The 21,088-nt window shown below is 41.9% G+C and overlaps 3 protein-coding genes across 3 annotated transcripts; 2 read left to right on the top strand and 1 right to left on the bottom strand.

Annotated features, from left to right (window-relative positions):
* Positions 1 to 3,597: 3,597 nt before the first annotated feature.
* On the top strand, positions 3,598 to 11,493 carry epor (erythropoietin receptor). The gene is made up of 8 exons (XM_074655682.1): positions 3,598 to 3,903; positions 4,566 to 4,701; positions 5,731 to 5,897; positions 6,988 to 7,139; positions 7,276 to 7,432; positions 7,922 to 8,009; positions 8,144 to 8,231; positions 8,424 to 11,493. Exons 1-8 carry the CDS (start codon positions 3,798 to 3,800, stop codon positions 9,162 to 9,164), a joined length of 1,635 nt encoding a protein of 544 aa, XP_074511783.1. The 5' UTR covers positions 3,598 to 3,797; the 3' UTR covers positions 9,165 to 11,493.
* On the bottom strand, positions 11,061 to 13,846 carry swsap1 (SWIM-type zinc finger 7 associated protein 1). The gene is made up of 2 exons (XM_074655693.1): positions 13,465 to 13,846; positions 11,061 to 12,667 (listed from the first exon to the last, which is right to left on the bottom strand). The coding sequence occupies exons 1-2, from the start codon at positions 13,732 to 13,734 to the stop codon at positions 12,098 to 12,100; spliced, it is 840 nt and encodes a 279-aa protein (XP_074511794.1). The 5' UTR covers positions 13,735 to 13,846; the 3' UTR covers positions 11,061 to 12,097.
* Positions 13,847 to 15,090: 1,244 nt separating this feature from the next.
* znf653 (zinc finger protein 653) lies at positions 15,091 to 20,853 on the top strand. The gene is made up of 10 exons (XM_074655659.1): positions 15,091 to 15,466; positions 15,893 to 15,933; positions 16,609 to 16,926; positions 17,030 to 17,559; positions 17,665 to 17,836; positions 18,886 to 18,970; positions 19,122 to 19,239; positions 19,333 to 19,447; positions 20,278 to 20,377; positions 20,538 to 20,853. The coding sequence occupies exons 1-10, from the start codon at positions 15,183 to 15,185 to the stop codon at positions 20,713 to 20,715; spliced, it is 1,941 nt and encodes a 646-aa protein (XP_074511760.1). The 5' UTR covers positions 15,091 to 15,182; the 3' UTR covers positions 20,716 to 20,853.
* Positions 20,854 to 21,088: the final 235 nt, after the last annotated feature.

Raw genomic sequence — 21,088 nt, forward strand, 5'->3', positions numbered from 1 at the left:
TCCGGTATCTGCAACAAACTACTGACTCTTTTGGCGCTTTTGTACAAATAAGTCTGTAGCTGTTAGTCTGGGGTTTGTTCTTTCTTTCTTTCTTTCTTTCTTTCTTTCTTATATTTAAGATCTATTTGTTTTCATGTGTTGTATTCCTGATTGGTCGCTTTCTAAACAGGGGATATCAGATTTAGGGATGCACCGATCCGACATTTTCAGTCCCGATACCGATACCTGGGCTTTGGGTATCGGCCGATACAGAGTACCGATCCAATAACAGTGTTTAATTAATATGCTGTATACCTCACTGTGTGGAAGTGACTGGGATCATTCTTTAATGTAATGTATAAGGCAACATCAGGCTTGAACCCATCGAATTCTTTGGCGTGATGCTTCTGGAGGTGCTTGATTAAGTTGTTTGTATTAATTTAAGCAATAGCTCACGACAGGCCGTGGTATGTTGCATATTCTGGGCAACATTGTGGAACCTCCTCTTTATGTAGCGCTGCGTGTCGATTAGCGGCTGGATTTTTTTTTCCGGAGATGAACGTTAATGTTTCCATTTTGTAGCGGGTTTTGGCAGCTAACTTTGTTACTTTGTATCTGTAACCTGTTCTGTGTTGGAGGAAGTGATCCCCCCTCCCCCGTGATTGTTGCTAAGTGACCATGACAACACATTGGCAACGTTTTTTTTCTCAGACGCGGAGTGATACTGAAAGTGCGTCATCCAGAGTAGGGTCTCATGGCCATGCCCCCTTTTGGGGGGAAAACAATCCCGTGTCCCTCATAGACGGCAACAGAAGAAGTTGAAACATGTCTCCAAACTTCTACTTTAAACAAACTGGTAATAGTAATAACGCTATGCTGAAGAGTTGCTGTGTAGTTGGTCGCACCAACAATAAATCCAAAAACACTGATCTCCGATTTGTTCCCCTGCAGTGTCCTAAAAAAGACATCATAGAGTGGCTTTATGGCTCCAAGCTACAGACCAGACCAGCATGGCGTCATCGCCGAGGCTGAGAGGGGGGGAAGAAAGAAACTGGCTGTCACAGGAGAGAAAATGATTAAAAGTAGTTGTGTAGCGGGTTAACTGAGGCTTTCACACTGAGATTTGAGGCACATACGATACGTTAATATTCACTGTCAGTGAGGTAAATCACTAAATGATGCTGGTGTCAGTGACTATGGCATGGCTAGCTAACGATAGCTTGAGTGGGAGGCTGCAGCAGTAATACAGTCATACATTAACGTTATAGCAGCATCAGACTGTCGTCTCCAACTAAATCTCAGCCTATAGATCGAACAGTTGGTTATTAACATGTTGGTTATATACAGACAACACTAAGCCTAATGTGATTCAATCAAATATGTATAGAAGTCTGGTTAAGCAATATCCGGCCGCTGTGTTGGACGGGGCAAGACTGAAGGGACATGGCGGCGATCAACTTTAATTTATTAAGGTATCGCGATCGCTCAGGTGCAAGCAAGATGCGTGTATAAAACAAACAAAGAGATGAATGTATACGGACTTGTCAAAATTACAATCCAAACATACGTCAAACTGCATCGAAGTCAAACGGATTTTCGGTTTTCTTTCCCCCAAAAGGGGGCGCGGCCCTTGACCTTTTGCGAAGTACCCGTATGTGCCGGTCTGTATAATATCACGGCTATGAACCAATCAGATTGCTTGATTTGAGCTACCTGTTTTATAATTTGCAGTGCTACTGCCACCCCTCAAAACATTGGCTTTGCAGATATTGCAAGTAGCTGTAGAACTTGTTGGCGTAGCAAGCGTGAAATACCTCCAAACGGCTGACATGTTTGTTGTTAGCTCCCTCAGCTATGCGATCTTTCGGCGTGCTGCTGACTTAAGCATAACTGAATTGAATAGATCGGCCCGATTGTCACCAATACCCATTCCAGCTTTTTGAGTCAGTAGCAACCCGATATCCGATATCGGATCGGGGCATCCCTAAATCAGATCATTGGATCCATTTATTTTAGGTTCCGAATGTGTTGGATGGAAGCATTGTGGAAAAAATGCATCTTATAAACAAGAATAAATTGAGTATGTGGAAATGTGTATATGAAAATAAAGAATATATTCATTACAAAAAGGAGAGCTTAGTTGCCAATTCTTGTGTTCCTTTTAGTGATCAGTTAGAGAGTATACAACATGGTGACAGCAGCATCTAAAGTGTAATTTATGATCTCCTAACCCCAAAACAGCAGGTCAGGGCACGTTTTATCTGAAGAACCAGAGAAACCACACTCCATTGTACACCACTACAATACAGATTTCCTCATCTCCTTCCTGCCACCACACGACACAACTACCTTCCCTGTGCAGGGCCTCTGGCTATATACTTTAAAACTGAACTTATATGGAGTTCACTGAAAAAAGATGTGGAATTTAACCAGTTCAAATGTGTCGTCATGTGAGTGAATTGCAGCTTCAGTAGTAACCTCTTCACTGGGATCAGGCGTTTTTTCTCCTCCTTCCTTATGATGTAAAGAGGCGCTGAATTGCATTTAAACTGCCAGGGATGGGGATGGGCCGCTATACGCCCCCCTGGGCCGCTTATCATGGGTGAAGAAACAGGGCTGCCTGCAGCGCCGATAATGCTGGTCAAACGAAGAAAACATATGGGTGCAGAGAGTAGATAAGAAACCGTTTAGGTCCGCTTCTTAGGTGTGCGAGTACTCTGTGGTTTCCGTTACTTGGTCACATGCAGGGATTAGGTTGGCCCGGGGCCAGTTAGGGGGCAGGGGCTGAGCACCACCTCCTGACAGTCACCCTGAGAGGGGTCATCACCTCTCGGCTTAAGGTCACCCACGAGACAGGGGCTCAGAAATACACATTTAAAAACATATCAAATATTCCTTTTATTTATCTTTATTATATCTATCTATCTATCTATCTATCTATCTATCTATCTATCTATCTATCTATCTATCTATCTACCTATCTATCTATCTATCTATCTATCTATCCATCTATCTACCTATCTATCTATTTATTCAATTCAATTCAATTCAATTCAATTCAAATGCTTTATTGGCATGACTGTCAGGTGAACAATATTGCCAAAGCGTCAATTCAATAATAATTTTTTTTAATTAAATAAAAAAAAAACATATGTATACATATATACAATTCATTAAGCAAATTACAGTATATAGATATTTAAAAAAGAACATGCATGTAAATGGAAGAAAACAATAAATAAGTAATTCACGTTTGTTGTGTCTATCTATCCAACCATCCAACCATCCATCTATTTATCCATCCATCCATCCATCTACCTACCTATCCTTCCATCCATCCATCCTTCCATCCTTCCTTCCATCCATCCATCTATATATCTATATATCTATATATATCTATCTATCTATCCATCTATCCATCCATCCATCCATCCCAACACGTTTGTGCGCTTTTACGCACGTCCAAGGCTGCACTTCCTCAGAGTGGTAAACATCAATGAGCTCATGATTCCCGCCCATCAACAACATAGTAAAAAGTTGTGCAACAGTTCACCACCACCCACCTCCCCTCCACTGACCTCTTGGAGAGAGTAAACAGTTCTACTCTACACACACACACACACCTTATCGCTCACAAGCAGGCACGTAACCGCTCTCCATGGTATCTCTCCATCTATCCATGGTAGGTATCTAAACAAGAAAACAAACCTCCCCCCTGCGAGAGCTGCAGCAGCACGTTAGAAGCAGGTTGTTTTTCTAGTTATGCCGACGAGCAACAGAAGACTAAAGTCTTTCTGTCCACAGAGAAGACAAAAAGGATGAGATTATGCGATCACCTGAGCCGACTGTTGGCACTTTACGTGATATTGTGCGCCATGAGGACAGCTGCCATCGTCCAGGGCGCACGAGATTTCGGAAAAAAAGGTAAGAGCAAAAAGTTTTTTTTTTACCAGCATTTGGATAGACCACGTTCTTTCTTTGATTGGTTTTATTTGACATATCAAAAAATATATAAATATGTATATCCTCCTGGGAACCGAGATAAAAAAAAAGTGTCTTCCAATTACTTTTTTTGTGATTTCCTTTCTATTTAGGGCTAAAAGAAAATCTTAACAATTTAGGCTTGTTAAACTTTATTTTTATTGTCCACTGTATAGTGGACTACAGGACTATTTCAGTGAAAAGACAAAAAAATGAACATATTATGGCTGTAGAGTGATATTAAACCAAAAATACATCCAAATTGATAAAAAAACAACAACACATGCCATATCACTGGAAAGCCTAGGATGTCCTCTTTACAACACACCAGGGGTTGATAGAGTAGGTCAAAAGGGTAAGAGGATATGCATGCGGACAACATGTCAACTACAGAGGACACATGTCAATGGGCTGGGTCTCAGCAGGATATATAACAGATCATATACAAATACATATCCATTGAGAAAATGTCGAAGAGAACACAATAAAGTTAAAGGATGACTTGCTTCATTCTTCCAATATAGGTGATTTCATATCTATAATAACAATAACAAGCTTCTCTCTCACTTGCCTGTTACCCCAACCCTATAACTTCACTTCCTCAGTGTCCATGCTGCTGAAAGAGGAGCCAGAAAACCCAAAGTGCTTTGTTGAAGGCAGGAAGGACTTCACATGCTTCTGGGAGGAAGATGAGGAGAGGGCCGGCTCTGTGGATCAATACTCTTTCACATACAACTACCAGTAAGTCACACTCAGTAGTGTAGCACGCCATGTGGTTTCCAATACGGTCATTATACTGTACGAAACTGGTGTTCTCTTTCTATTTTATTTTTCCAATAGGTTACGAATGAAACTGTATTTTAGTTAATAGATCAGGGTGATTGAATAATGAATTAAAGGATTAAGAACTGTTTTTACAGACTTGTTTTAGGAGCCTTAATAAAAGGTCAATACACCAGTCTAGATCAGGGGTCGGCAACCTTTACTATCAAAAGAGCCATTTTAGGCCAAAAAAAAAAAAGAAAATTTGCCTGGAGCCGCAAAACATTTGCAGTGAGGTAGGGGTCACATTGAGGGAAAAAAATCAGAGAGTTCGAGAATAAAGTCACAACATTATGAGAAAAGAAAGTCATAATATTACCAGAATAAAGTCACAACTTTACAAGAAAAAAAGAAAATAACTTGTAAAATTACTACTACTATACATATATACACACACATATATATATATATATATATATATATATATACTAATATTAATACTTTATTCTCATAATACTACGACTTTTTTTTTTGTAATATTATGACTTTATTCTCGAAATCTCAGATTTATGTTTTTTCCTCAATGTTGCCCTAATACTCCGTCGTACCGTCGTACCATAGACCTACAACAATGATAGATAAAAATGAAAATGTTAACAATAAACAGATTCATTTCCACAATTTCTTTTAAGAAATCCACAGGGAGCCACTGGAGAGGGGCTAAAGATGACTTTCTTTTCTCATAATGTTGTGACTTTATTCTCGAACTCTCTGATTTTTTTCCCTCAATGTGACCCCTACCTCACTGCAAATGTTTTGCGGCTCCAGGCAAATTTTCTTTTTTTTTTTGTGGCACCGGAGCCGCAGGTTGCCGACCCCTGGTCTAGATACATGAAACATTAGCACCATCCAGCATAGTGCTATGTCCAAATTCTTAGTGGCTTCATTCAAGGATAAAAACCCTCTCTCTGAACCCACCGTACTTCTGTCTTTCTCTGTCCCGAGCAGTGAAGAAAACAGCAGCAGGTGCCCACTGAGAGCCCTCCCTGCAGCGGGCGGGAAGAGGCTGTACGTCTGCCATCTGAACCGAATCAAGATGTTCGTCCAAATGGACATACGAGTTCATCGAGAGGGAATGCTGATCCACAATCGCAGCCTCCTCATCGAGCTTGTCTGTGAGTTATTTTACTGCTAACTGGGCCACACTCTGTCACTAAACAGCACAGTCTGAGGAGATAGGCATTTGAAAGGTGTGAGTGAGAATGATGGATTACATTCATTTTCATTCCCAATTTTCCAAATTCCCCATAATTCCTGTTTTTAAAAGCTGCTATAATTGAATTGTTATACTAAAAGGAGAGTGAGTAGCATTTAGGGTGATCTATTGGCAGAAATTGAATATAGTATTAATAAGTATGTTTTCTTTAGAGGATAATCATCTGAAAATAAGAATTGTTGTGTTTTCGTTACCTTAGAATCAGCCGTTTATATCGACATACGTAGCGGGTCCTCTTCACGGAGCCGGCCGCCATAGAAGTCCAGAACGGACAAACCAAACACTGGCTCTAGATAGGGCCATTCGTGTTTCCGTGTTTTCACGTCAGCCACCATAGTTCTCCTACTCGCTTGGCACATGGGAGAAGTTTCAGTTGGTTGCAATCTGCAACCTGCCTCCAAATCCTACACACTGCACCTTTAACAATTGATCACATGACAACTTGTATGTGAAAGTAGTCACTTATAGTGACAAAGTTGGAGAGAATTATCACCCAAACCTGCAGTTCCTGTCAGCTCTACAGAGTGTTTTAATGTATCTCAGTTTACCGTTTGAATTTTACGGCCCACAACTTTACTGTTTTGGTTCACTCTCATGGCTCTCATCTGTTGTGTTTAGCCACAACACGTAACTATTCTAGAGAAAAAGCTCTAAAAACCTACTGTACGCTACCTGCCCAGCGCCAAACAGCATACAGACAAAGTTAGCAACTACCTTATTTAACTAAGTGGAGCATTTAGCAGCTAAAGAACCAGATATTTCCCTCAAGAGTTGGTAGAAACCAAAAACAGTGAAGAAAAACGTGAAACTGATGCTATCCTCTGGTGGACAGGCAGGTCTATTACACATTTTGGCGTTATACCGGGTTGCATCAGGATAAGTACAGCAGTGTTTGAGGGTGTGACAGACTTTTGGTGAGGAATAATCTTTTCCTCGACTTCCTTCAAAATCCTCCCTAACAAGCTGCCTCCTGTCTATCTGCTCGGCAGTTCTTCTGGATCCTCCGGCTAACGTGACGGTGAGCAGCACGGATCAGCAAGGCCAGCTGAATGTCAGCTGGGTGCCTCCTCCTCTCAAGTACATGGATGACAGCATGATATACGAGGTCAGCTACGCTCCGGCGGACAGCCACGTGGGGCAGGTATGACGGTTGTTTTAACGCCTTGCATTACCTCACTGATACATTAGAGGTGGAATGAAGCTTTGAGCATTTTGAGTTTGTTGAATGGAAGGTGCACATATGGACCTGTATTGATGAGTTGGGGACTGTTTTGCAGGTCGAGGTGGTACGAGCCAGCTCAGAGTTGATCCTGAGAGGCCTACAGTCAGGCATGAAGTACAAGGTGCGAGTCCGTGTAAAGCTGGACGGGATTAGCTACAACGGCTATTGGAGTGCCTGGAGTGACCCGGAGTTCATGGAAACATTGCCTGCAGGTGACTATTCATTCACATATGCAATACAAATATGACTGTCACATATTCCCAGCAGCATAGGTATCTCTTGAAAGGGAATATATAGTCCCACATTTTTACTGTAGGCCTGAATGCATAGATCCAATACACATTGTTTTTTTTCTTTTGCTTAGTTTGTTCCCAATCATAGACTGTATATAATAATTTACTAAATGAACATCATGCTGTATTGAAGAACACTTGAAACTCACGATTGAGACCATAATCTCATTTTTACAATGTTTACCGAGGTAATAAATCAAGTGAAAAGTAGGCTCATTTTCTCATAGACTTCTATACAATCAGACTTCTTTTTGCATCCAGGGGGGAGTCGCCATCTGCTGGCTGTTAGAAATAATGCAAGTTTAAGGCACTTCTGCAATGGCTTCACTTTTCAGATCCAGAGGTAGCCCACTGTTCTGTTCCCAATGCAATTACCAATGTTTTGTGATCATTCTGTGCCTCCTCCAGAACTCGACCTACTCATCACATCCCTGACTCTCATCATCTCTTTCATCCTCATTGTGCTGTCTCTCTCCATGCTCCTGTCCCATCGAAGGTCAGATAACCAGCAATACATAACTTATGTACTAGCCACAAAAAAAAAAATTGGTTGCATCTTACAACCATTTGTACTGATTAATGGAAAAACAACATGTAGAATTATATTTTCAGCATTTGTGCTCTTTTCAGGTTTGTTGTAAAGAAGATTTGGCCGACTATTCCAACTCCTGACAGCAAGTTCAAAGGCCTTTTCACTGTTTATGGTGGCGACTTTCAGGTAAGAATAAGTCATTGACCTGATTGTCATGTTAATCTATCCAATGGTAAAAACACATTTCACTCAATACCACAAATGTCAACCTCATGGCGTTGCAAGAAAATTCAGGAGAGTACCCTCTTCATGTCAGAAAATTAAGTCAAAGTCAGTCATTTTACAGTTTTCATAATCGTTTGTTGTGTTTTTGTACAGGCGTGGTTAGGGCAGACCAACGGAGGCATTCTGCTGACGCCAGATTTCTTCTACTCAGAAGAATGCCCATCTCCTCTGGAAGTCCTGTCAGAGCTCAGCCCTTGCCCCTCACTGTCTTTTCCGCCTTTGCCACCCAAGGCCTCTAAAGCTTTGACCACAGGCAGAAAGGAGGACAATGACGCAATGATGGAGCTGGACGAGAGAGAGCCGTTGGAAAGGGGTGATTCAGCTCAGACAGAGCGATGGAGATCCACACCACACGACCACTGGCTGATGGACCGCTTACGGGCGCACCACCAGAACCCAATTCCCTGCTCCCAGTCCGCTCTGCTGGAGTCCCAAGACGCCTACGTCACCCTCAGTGCCAACAACCACGGCGAAGAGGAACACCTGGATGACGTTCCCGAGGAGGCCTTACCCCTGGAGGTGCTTTTTGCCTCCAGAAAGACAGTGTCGTCTGAATCTCACTCCGACCTCGGATCTGTGCAGCAGAGCTCCGGCTCGGGTCGCCTTTCGTCACAGTCAAGCTTTGAGTACCCAAACCACGCCTGGATGACCAAAGGCCCTGGGTACACCTACATGGCAGTGGCAGATTCTGGGGTCTCTATGGATTACAGCCCCATGAGCAGAGTAGAGGACATTGGAAAGGTGGTTATCTACGCCAATGATTACAAGAACGAGATCCCTGCTCACAGAAGACCCTTCCTGCCGAGGCAACACCCCGCCCACGATGACGACTGAGAGGGAGCAAAGCTGGGCTGCATAATATGGACTGAGTCTTGCAGTCTCGCAGGCTTGCTGAAGGGTTAGATGTACACACATCACTTCTACTTTATCCAAACCACTGCTGTGGTTTACACCAAATACTGATATTCAGTGCAAAAGTCTGCATGCTGATCTGTAAGTATCCTATCCTGTAGATCAGAGCAGAATTATTATAATTCACCAAAATTCAAATGTACCCATAATGATTTCCTATTCAAGCTAAGTGTACTTTTATAAGCTTAAATCACAGAATGGCTTTAGGTTCAAATACAGTACAGGCATCCTGAAATGGAAGACTGAACGATTCAGGCCAATGCTCTTTCCCTGTTCCTTTGATATGTCTTAAAGGATAGGGCTGGTGATATTCCACTTTTATTGAATTGTCAACAAATCCTGCCTACAAGTGTTGACTGTGTAACCAAAGCCTGATTCGATTTATCCTCTCTCGAATCATTCAACCGTCTTGACGACGTTGAACGCTCGCAAGTTGTTAACATGGAAATATTTCCCATTTCTACCATCCATCCCATATGACAAACGCCAAACGGCAAAGTAGTGCTTTTTGCTTAATGCTAATGTCAGCATGCTACATGCTCACAGTGGCATTAAATGATTGTGAAGACGTATCAGTCTGTATCAAAGTGTTAGACAGACTGACCAACATTGCCATTCTTAGAACCGCGCAATTAGCATGGTTAAATGAACATAGGTACATGAGGTTTATTTTGAGTCAAACTCACATTCACCATCGTGCTTACTAGAGCACCAAATGTGTATTAATCCACTGCTGAAAATAGTCCCCAACAAATGTACCATTTACTCCTGTTTGACTAGTGTTTGTTAAAAACTACAGTGCCCAGCTGTTTTAGGAAATTAGAGAGTATTTAAAAAAAAAAAAAAGATACTAATTTATATATTTGTGACCCGTTTTTAAAGATTTACGTCTTCAGTAAGAACCAATGGTCTTGAGGTTGAGTGCCACAGACAGGATAGGGAAGTCTGAAGGTATTGTGAAACATACTAACACTGTTGGTTTCAGGATTAGCGGACAATAACAAAAATATAGAATATTTTTAGCCATACTTTAAAATATCCTCAAATTTCAGTCAAAGAGCTTACACTTGAACCCCGCAGCCATTATGTCATTTCCAAATCGGAAAAAACTCACTGTATTTGTAAATAATATTACGGTGATATTTGTACTTTATCACAAACGCAGAATTCTGGAACAAATGAAGTATAATTATTACTACTGTAGGTAATATTCATTCTTATGTAACTGTAGTTGTTAATGTCTTTCTCGCCATGTTTAAGTTGTGTTTTAGTCACTGCTGCCATCTAAAGAGCAGATCATGTACAGTATGTCTTAACCTTGATGTTTCTATTCAAAACATTTTAATTCATTCTAGTTTTTAAATCAAACTGAATCATTTCTAGATGTTTTAACGCTTGTTTGCTTTTGTGGCTTATGAAAAATATCTTGTAATTGAAATTGTAGCTACTCTAAATATATATATATAAAACATATCTATGCATTGTTGAATTCTACTTTTGACAACTGAAGTTATAGACACAAAAAGGAAACAAAGCTCAAAACCCACAACCAACTGGATGTCTCTTACAAGTTGTTGCGTGTTTTTCACAACAGCAATTAATGATTTATCAAATATGTTAAAAACAAAATCCTATTTTTTTAATACACATTGTTCTACATTTGTGGATAACATAATATTTAAGCAAAATATATTTTAAGAGAAAGTTAGCCTATTAGTGGTTTACTGAAAAGTAGAGTAATATTTTGTTCCATGTTTTTCTTTTCAGAAACATTCAAAATAATATTGTGTTGATTATGATATTGTTTATTTTTCAAAACAAGTATTTTCTTTATTTCTTCTGATTTGTAAAATACTTTAACTGTGATATCAGCCTCTTCAGTCCAATGTTAATCACTCCAATGTTGTAAACCAGTGGTTCTCAACCTGAGGGACCGGACCCCTCTAAGGGTTGCAAGATAAAACTGAGGGGTCACAAAATGATTAAAGGGATAAGACAAAAGAAAAAAAACATGAATATGCTTTACAAAATATATGTTTATTTGATGTACAGTGTATATGTCTGCCCTTTTTCAGACTTTGTTTTAAGGGGTCCTGAGCCAAAAACGTTGGTAACCACTATTCGATTTTCAAAACATTCCCATTCATCAATGTCTATGTAAATGTTTTCATTGTGTAAGATTTTATTCATGCGTTTGACAAAGCTTTATGTCATTTAAAATGTCAACTCATTAAATGTTGTACATCTACAACCACTGTGGTCCTTTTCGCTGATATCTGAAAGGGTAAGCAGAGCAGATTACATCATGCTATATCAGTGATAAGACAACAAGGAAAGGCATGGCTGAAAACATCCTTTCTGCCCCACCCGAAAAGCCCAGTCTGCTCTGATTGGTCAGCTGGCCCACTCTGTTGTGATTGGTCAACCGAACCAAACTCTTTAGACTCTGCTCCAGCTCCGCTCTAACAAGCTTTGTATTGAGGTCGTGCCAAACTAGCCGCTAGGCAGGTATTATGCAGATTTTGTTGTTGATGATGTGTTACTTGGTGACATCACTACGTTACGGAAGAAAGCCGGGACTTCAATCAAGGCGTTTCAGGCCGTTCAGGAGCAGTGTTTCTGTGGGGGAGAGTAACTCCTTTTGGCGTAGACTTAGGGCTTTGTAACTTTGCAGACCTTTTATAAGCACAAAAAACAATTTAACACACTAAAGGAAAGAGAAAAAGCATAAAAGTCCTCTTTAAATTGAAAGCCGGAGGCTAAAAAATTAGCATTTTCTTTGAACAAAACTCCCTGAGTGAACAAATCAACATTCAATTTCTCCCCCACTGCTATAGTCTTTGATACAAACATGTTCAAGCCAACTTAAACTCCATTAAACCATCAGAGGAAATTAACAGCTGCCACTCTTGGGCTATAGCTGGTCTGTCCTCACAGTCTTTGGTAGAAGAAGTCTCTGTGATGCCTGTCCCAGAAAGGTAAATGTTCCACACCTCCTGCAGTCCAGCTGCTGCAGCTTCATAGCTCCGGTCTCGGTCCAGCGTACAGCGAACCTGGAAATAGCGATCAAGAACATCAAGGATGGGATCTGTGGCAGAGGCCTCCCCGCCGGCTTGCCCAGTGTCCACTTCCGACTGGAAAGAGGCGATGATGCGGCAGGGGGCCGAGCTCGGGCAGCGTTGTTTCAGGAGTTGCGTGAGGAAGGCAGCGCTGTCGCACAGCAGCGCAGACAGGTGTGCAGCGCAGGACTGCTCTCCTTGGTGAAATCCACTGTGGCTCCCGCCTCCAGGACCACACAGGTAGCCCTCCAGCCTGTCAACGATGATCAGCGAGGGAGGTGTGGGAGACGTGTTGGTGGACTCGTGAAGGCTGGCCACTTGCTGCAGCAGCTCCTCCACTGTCCTGGGATAGGAAAACTTGATTTTCTTAAAAAAAAGAAAGAAGAAACTAAATTGACAGACAGAATCTGATCGTATCACAGTAGCCGGTCAGAAATGTGATTGTTTAGTCAATGAAATATCAAAGAATAGCAAAAAATTGGCCATCGCAGTTTCTCAGAGCCCAATGTGATTTCTTTACATATTGTTTTGTCCAGCCATCAGTCCAAACTTTCTCCCATTTGAGAAACTGGAGCCACAGAATATTTGGCATTTTTGCTTGAAAAATGAATGACACAATTATTTATTTATTATTATTATTATTATTATTATTATTATTATTATTATTATTATCCCTTTAAGAAACTTCTTTAACTTCAACAACTTCGTTCATGTCTATTTAGAGCGAGCACAAGCGCGAGCCCGATGCTGACTTTCGTTGACTTAACGGCCATAGGTGTCGCTGTTAACAAGCATTTCTGAATCTTACAAACAGTCCCTTTAATATTAAAGTCATCAATAAATGTTCATGAGTTTTTCACTTTCTAATAAGCCATTAAGTCTACAATTACAATTGTTAATACGTCATTAACAAAGGTTTATTATTATTATATATATTTTTTTTTTTACAAAAGTCCTCAGTTGTACATTTTAATAGCCAGTTATAATAAATAAATCGTTTGCCGTCATAACCTGGCAACCCAAACATTAGTCTAGTGATGCATACATTTATTAATTATTTATTATTATTATTATTTATTAACCATAAATTAATTAATTAGTTACAATGTTATAATGGGTAAAAATATATCAATCACACAGTTGGAGAGGAAAGTGATGTGTACCTTTAGGCTCTCTGGGCTCAGGCTGGTATTACACTTCTGCAGAGCCACTGGGAGGCTCTGGATCTGCGTCTGGGTGAAGAACATCACTCTCATGTCCGTCTCTGACGCCGCGGTCACGGCCGCCAGCAGCAGCACGGAGCGGCTGATGCGGCTGTCTCCGACCAGCAGCGTGCTGCAGGTTGATGCTGATGGAGGGACGACCGTGAGCTCCTTCTTTACAGCCGTCTGGGACAGAAAAGTCCGAAACACAAGTGTTAAAATGTCTGTCATGACTGAAACTCATTAGATACACTTTGTCCTGTAGTTATGTGTCTGTTCATGATGTTCACGCTGACGTTTTCCCGCGGTCTGTTTACATGTTGCACATTAGTGATGTGTTGGTCGCGAACGAGTCGGCTTTTTGAGCCGGCTCTTTTAATTGAACGATAATGGTACGTGTCCACAGGGTCTATGTAAGCTGCTGCGCAATGCATTCTGGTAGGGGGCGTCACGATTCGAGAAGCGGAGCATCACAACGCCCGCTCCTCATTTGCATAAAGTTGAGGGCTAGTCTACTTTATGTAAATCACGGGGGTCCGACGCGACACGCCACCTCTCGAATTTCCCGAGAATCTTTTAAAATAAACGTTGTTGATCCAAAATAAAGACAGATTTAGCAACTGCATGGCTTATTTCTCGCCTCAAATGTTTTCAGAAATAAAAGAGAAAATAAGAAATAAGAGAAGAAAGTTTCCAAACGAGCCTCCATACTGTTTCCGGTTTGAAAGCTGGGAGCAGCAGCCCACGGCGGGAAAGCGTTCGTCCAAACAGGTGGGGACAGACTTGTGTCTAGTGACAGCCCACCAATCGTCCGATGTTGGGAAGCGTCCCCTCGCAATAAAAACGCCCCTGTGGACACGTACCATTACAGAAGGCTCCTGTCCGAGAGCCGTTTTTTTTTTTTTTTTTAATTAATTCAATTCAGAATGATAGGACAATTTTCTTCGCACCACGTACTGTCCATGCACTGACTGGGACTGAATGTTGTGTTGATGACGTCCGTGCGACCAATCAGGTGATGACAGACACGTATCATACCATCAAGCAGGGAGGAGAGGGGGTGCGTGGCGCGCTGACGGTCTACAGGTACACAGCAGGAGGGAGAGGAGGAGAGAAAAATAGAGGAGTGCGAATAGCAGACAAGATGAGTGACAGTCGGAAACGAAGCAGCATGTAAAATTACGGTATTCTGGAAATTATAAGGTTTAGTATAATTATATTGAATAATTTAAGCGATATATCTGCACACATACTAATCATAGGTAAAAAAAAAAGCGCTAAATTTGGGTGAATTACAAAAGGCAGAAGTGGTAAAACGAAGAGCCGTTTGGGAGCCGAAAGAGCCGGCTCTTCTTTGGTGAGCTGAGCCAAATGATCTGACTCACTAAAAGGAGCCTGCATTCCCATCACTACAGCACATTGGTGTCCGTGCTGTTGCGGTTCGTGTGGAAAAAACTTTGTCTGCTGTACCGTTCCGCTGCGGTTCTCCGTGTACACAGTGGGTATTTCTAATAGTATTTTTTAACAAACATGTACCCATGTGATCCACGGCTATGTTTTGACAAAGTTTACAAGCCCATGGTGTGGGAAAACCACCTGAAAAAGGCGTCTGTATCAGTACTTCCTGTTAAAAGTCTGATAACTTCCGGGAGGTCCGGTTAATCACAACAGCTGTGAAGATGGCAGAGCTGGAAGTTCCCCTGGACGCTAAGCAAGCAGGGGACCCGGAGAAAGGTGTTTTGAGGCGCTGCAGAGGACGACCCAGGCTCACGGACTCCGACCGAGCTCAGAGGCGTCTTGAGTCCCGAAAGAAGTACGATGTGAGGCGGGTGTACCTGGGAGAGTCGCACAAGCTGTGGAGCGAGCTCCGCAGGAGGACCAGTCTGAGTGATGCTGGACTGGCAGAGTACCTGATCCTGCTCAACTCCACCTATGGAGACAAATACCAGCAGAAATACTGCGGGTAAGGCCAGTAGAAGTAATGCCTGGTTTAGTTTATACAAGCAAACCTAACCGGACCCGTCTCTATCTAAATGGTCTGCTGTAATATTATTAGCTGTTCCCTCTATACTGTCAGCCAATATTATTATATATTTTTATTATTATATTTCTTACTATATATTTTTTTATAATATATATATTTTTTTATATATATTTTTTATTATTATATTTTTTTATTATATATATATATTTTTTTAATAAAATTATTTTTTATTATTATATTTTGTTATTATATTATTGATGTTAATTATTATATATATATATATATATATAACACTGGTCAGGTTAAGCAGAATAAAAATAAATAAATATATATACATATATATTTATTTATTTTTATTCTGCTTAACCTGACCAGTCAGTCATTGTCCAACTTACTGCATTACAGGAAGAAGATTGCTCCAGAAGTCTCAGTAAAACAGAAAAAAGGTGAGTGGAGCCATTGATATATAGGGATACTTTAAATCAGTCACATAGGTTTTGGAAGTGTGTGTGTGTGTGTGTGTGTGTGTGTGTGTGTGTGTGTGATAGCTGGTTCTGTGAGAGTAGCCAGGTTGTATATAAACTCCTGGGAAAAAAAGTTTGGAAATTTGTGTTTGGTGGATTATTTCTCTGTTGTTACAATGCTAACTGGCATTGTATTTTACATCGTTGGAAAGCCTGTTTTATTTACCTTCATAATGACGTCCAACTTGTAAGGATCATGCATTTGTGGGATGAGCAGCACAGCTGCTTATGTGGGTAGCGCACAAGAAAAATTTGCCAAAATTCTCTGCCAATGGTAAACAGTGCATTTAAAAATGTATCACATGTGTTAACTTTGACAACCCTGATATATATATTTTTTCAGTCATAACTTTTAATCAATTTTTTCCTTTTCTTGGTAGAAATGGGTTTCAGTAGGGAAAAAAGTATTGTGTACATTGAGTTGTTTGGGGTTTTTTTGCACAAAGAGTTGTTGCTCTCGCTCTCTTGAATGTTTATCCAACAAGGGATTCAAGTGGATTCACATTTACATTCAAAGTTGACAAAAAAATCCTATTGGAATCCAGTTCTTCACTCATCTGCGATCGTTTCTTTCGGCTGACTTTTCTTGTTTTCCAGACAGGAAGGAGCGTGTGTCCAGCCTCCAGAGCCTGGTGTGCTGGTACCAGGAGCACTCCCGTTTCTGCCCTCACGAGCCCCAGCTCCGAGCCCTGGAGCCCCAGCTCAACTTCTCCACTGCTGCCATCTGGGAATGTGACTCTAACCACTCGTTCGTGCAATACCTTTTCTCACCACCGAGGGAGGCTAGTGACTCTGAATGTGAGGAGGGAGTGAATGGAGAGGGCGATGAAGAGAGTGCAGCAAAAACAGACGTGCCCACGGTTAAAGGTGTAGTGAGCAGGAAGAGGAGGAAGGAGGTTCAAAAACAGTTCAAAGGTGCAGAATGATAACTTTATTCTTTGACTCATTTAGAGGTTTTCCACTTTCAATGTCTAAGAGTAGCTGGTAAACATTTTTTTATTTATCTGCTTTTCTGTAGATGTGGAAGATAATGTTGATGTTTCTGAGGTACAACATACAACCATGAGCCCAATAGGACAGGCTGCAACTCCAGACCACCAGCCCAGTTTAGAGGCCTCCTCCAAGGATGTTCCACTGACAGGACAGCCTGTCTGGGAGATGGAGATGGTCCTGGAGCGACAGCAAGACTCCTCCTCCGCAGCATTTCACTCCATCCCCTCAGAGGAGGAGGCTGAGGAGGCTGAGGAGGCTGAGGATCTGAGGCGAGACAGAGACGACAGAGAAGAAGAGATGAGGACTATACCGCACGGATACGAGTGCGTTACAGTGACGGCATCCTTAATTGATAAACTGGAGAAGACGGACGAGGACTCGTTGCTGTCGCAGAGCTTGAGCGGCTCAATCGGACTCAGAGTTCAGCCAGAGCTGTCGGTCCCGCCGCCCATGCAGGTGCAAGAGCAGAGCGAACTGTTTGACCCCCAGACCCTGCAGACGGTGGTGACCAGCTGTGAGATTCCTGACCAGAGGACCAATTTGGAAGGCTCACAGGTAGGTGAATGAGTACATTGCAGAGATGTTTGAAGCAGGGGTTCTCAAAGTTTTTTTAGGCCAGGGGAAAGGAGAGAGAGCCTCATTGTTTTTTTCCATCCCTAGTTAATTATCATCACTGGCCCCAGCTACGAGGCCCTGGCGTCAGAGGGCATCCAGCTCAACATGGCAGGCGGGAACGTGGAGGAAGTCACCTGCACTGTCATCGGGGGTGTCACCTACAACCAGGTTTCTGACTCAAAACTCAGAACAGGAGAGGATGAAGACTCCATGACAGGTGCGCTACATTCAGAACTGAAGCCATCCATCCTCTGAATGCTCTAGGTCTCTAGTTTGTGGCTGTAAAGTTTCATGAGGCTGTGATTATCCTAGAGTTCACCACAGGTCATTTTATACAGTGAGGTCGAATTTCAAAAAATGGTCTCACTATATGAAATGGCTACTATGGGGACTAACATCATCACACATGACTACAGTTGGGCTCATTGGATCCACAAGGCCAGTGTTAAGGGGTTAACCACGTGTCATTGTGCATTTCTGCAAGCGTGATATAAGGCTGATATGAAACATTTTTGGGGTTCAGAAACTCTGACATTCAACGCATCCCGGAGTTTGCAGAAACGTACAATGTTAACGTTTTTTCTGACAACTGGTTTGGTGTAATAGTTCATAAATTACGTTCTGATCTAACAAATCTATGACTCTTAGAATCCGCAAATATGTTTATTGCATTCTCTATCCTGTAAGGGGTCCTTGGCTGAAAAAAAGATTGAGAACCTCTGCTATAAAGGGACGCTGTTATATAATTTAATGAAACTACTGGCTGCCACTTCCCCCTCAGGGTTCATTTGTTTACAGCACTGTGTAATAACAACGTACAGTGTTCATGGAGTAGCCTCCATGCAAACATCCTATCCTCTGATCTAAACCTTGATAACATTCATAACCAGAATACCGTGCATGACTGGACAAAAGATATAATGGTAAAGGTTTTGATGTTGTACTCCCTGAAGTTAAAGTTAAAATACGCATCCACAGGCTCTGGGTCAATTCAGGCATTTTTTGATGAACATAGTCAAAGTATTTTTGGCTATAAATCGGCGTTAAAGTCTTTCAGAAACATTTTCATTTCAAAGCATTTTCAGTTCCTCATTCAATCCTACTTCAAAACAACCGAACTATCCCTTTCAGGCAACAAAGTAAATCTATGTGCTCCAGTATACTTTGGACCAAATCTCTGAGGTCTCTCGTCTCTCGACTAGTATGACATTCTGATTCAGCCAATACCTGCAAGAGTCAGTTTGTAATCCCACTTTCTCTCTGCAGGTTTGAGTGACAAACAGCTGCTGCAGCCCACTGATGACGCTTTGGAGCTGAGTAGTGACAGAGAACAGCAGCGAGGTCTGAGCAGGTTAGTGGCCCGCAATACTCTACATGGTGAATTCCAGTGCAGGTTGACATTCAGACAAGTCTAGGAGCTCAGCAGAGATGGTAATCCAACTCCCCTCCACTTAGTGTCCTCTTGTTATTGTGAACTAAGTCTGCGGTGTCTGCTTTTGCAGTGTCAGGTCAAAGAGAAACAGGCGAGGCCCAGTCATTGAGGCAGACGGGATGCTCAAGATGTTCCACTGTCCGTACGAGGGCTGCAGTCAAGTCTACGTAGCTATTAGCAGCTTTCAGGTAAAACATTTTTCATTCATGCTTTACAATCCAGCTTCAGTTTTTTTTAGCTTAAAATAACCCTCTCTGTGGTTCACTTCCCTCTCTCTGTAGAATCACGTCAACCTAGTTCACAGGAAAGGGAGGACCAAGGTTTGCCCCCATCCGGGCTGTGGAAAGAAGTTCTACCTGTCGAACCACCTGCATCGCCATATGATCATCCACTCAGGTGGGCTCACAAAGACACTAGGGCTGTCAATCAATTAAAATATTTAATCCCAATTACTTGCATGATTGTCCATAGATAATCGTGATTAATCTCACGTTTTATCTGTTCAAAATGTACCTTAAAGGGAGATTTGTCAAGTATTTAATACTAATATCAACATGGGAGTGGGCAAATATGCTGCTTTATGCAAATGTATGTATATATTTATTACTGGAAATCAATTAACAGCACAAAACAATGACAAATATTGTCCCGAAACCTTCACAGGTACTGCATTTAGCATAAAAACATATGCTCAAATCATAACATGGCAAACTGCAGCACAACAGGCAACAACAGCTGTCAGTGTATCAGTGTGCTGACTTGACTATGACTTGCCCCAAACTGCATGTGATTATCATAAAGTGGGCATGTCTGTAAAGGGGAGACTCGTGGGTACCCATAGAACCCATTTTCATTCACATATTTTGAGGTCAGAGGTCAAGGGGACCCCTTTGAAAATGGCCAGTTTTTCCTCGCCAAAATGTAGCGCAAGTTTGGAGCTTTATTTAACCTCCTTCACGACAAGCTAGTATGAAATAGTTGGTACCAATGGATTCCTTATGTTTTGTAGTTTCATATGATACCAGTGTCTTCACTCTTTAAAACTGAGCCCGCTACAACATAAAAATCGCAAGTTGTGTTAATGCGTTAATGCAAATTCGTTTTAACCCCACTAATTTCTTTAACGCATTATTATCGTGTTAACTTTAACAGCGCTAAAATACACGCTTGTAATTTTCAGAATCTCACTTTCATTAACCTCCAAGTGTAACGGAATCTTTTCACAGGGGTCAGAGATTTCATCTGTGAGACATGCGGAAAATCGTTCAAGCGTAAGAATCACCTGGAGGTCCACAGGCGGACCCACACGGGAGAAACACCACTCCAGTAAGTTACTAAAGCTGAAAACAGATCTTATTATTACACATTTTTGCTCTGAGCAGGTTAGACTGAAGTTCATATGTCCCATAATCATCTACGTGATCTTCACTCCTCTTTTCTTCCCCGTTCCCTTCCTTCTTGTCTTCTCACCCGTGTCATCTGTCAGATGTGAAATCTGCGGCTATCAGTGCCGCCAGCGTGCGTCCCTCAACTGGCACATGAAGAAGCACACTTCAGAGGCCCACTACAACTTCACCTGTGAGTTCTGTGAGAAAAGGTTCGAGAAGCTGGACAGTGTAAAATTCCACAAGCTAAAGAGCCACCCGGACAAGCAGGCAACCTGAGGTGTTCGGACACCTGGCGATAGGAGCGTAACACGTACAGGTTGGCCCTCGTGAAACCAAAGGAAGTCTTCTGGTGAAGAGACAGACTTTCCTTTGCTGTGTTTGTCTGGCCTCTCGTGTCCAGGATGATATGAACATCACCTGTGAGCACACAAGCAGTGGAGAAAGTGGGCCAGTCTAACAGCTGTGTAGGACACAAGCTGTTTCAGCATACAGGGCCCAAATATGGGGTTTGAACATATTTGTTACGGTGAGAGAAAAAAGCATAATCCACTATTGATTAATGGTGTTCAACAGGGAATGGGAACACTGGAAGAGGGAAGCGTACAGAGCTACGGTAGACTTGTATCGTCTGTCACCGGTCTATTCATCC

Source organism: Sebastes fasciatus, chromosome 13 (assembly GCF_043250625.1).
Source record: "Sebastes fasciatus isolate fSebFas1 chromosome 13, fSebFas1.pri, whole genome shotgun sequence".
Classification (NCBI taxonomy): Eukaryota; Metazoa; Chordata; class Actinopteri; order Perciformes; family Sebastidae; genus Sebastes; species Sebastes fasciatus.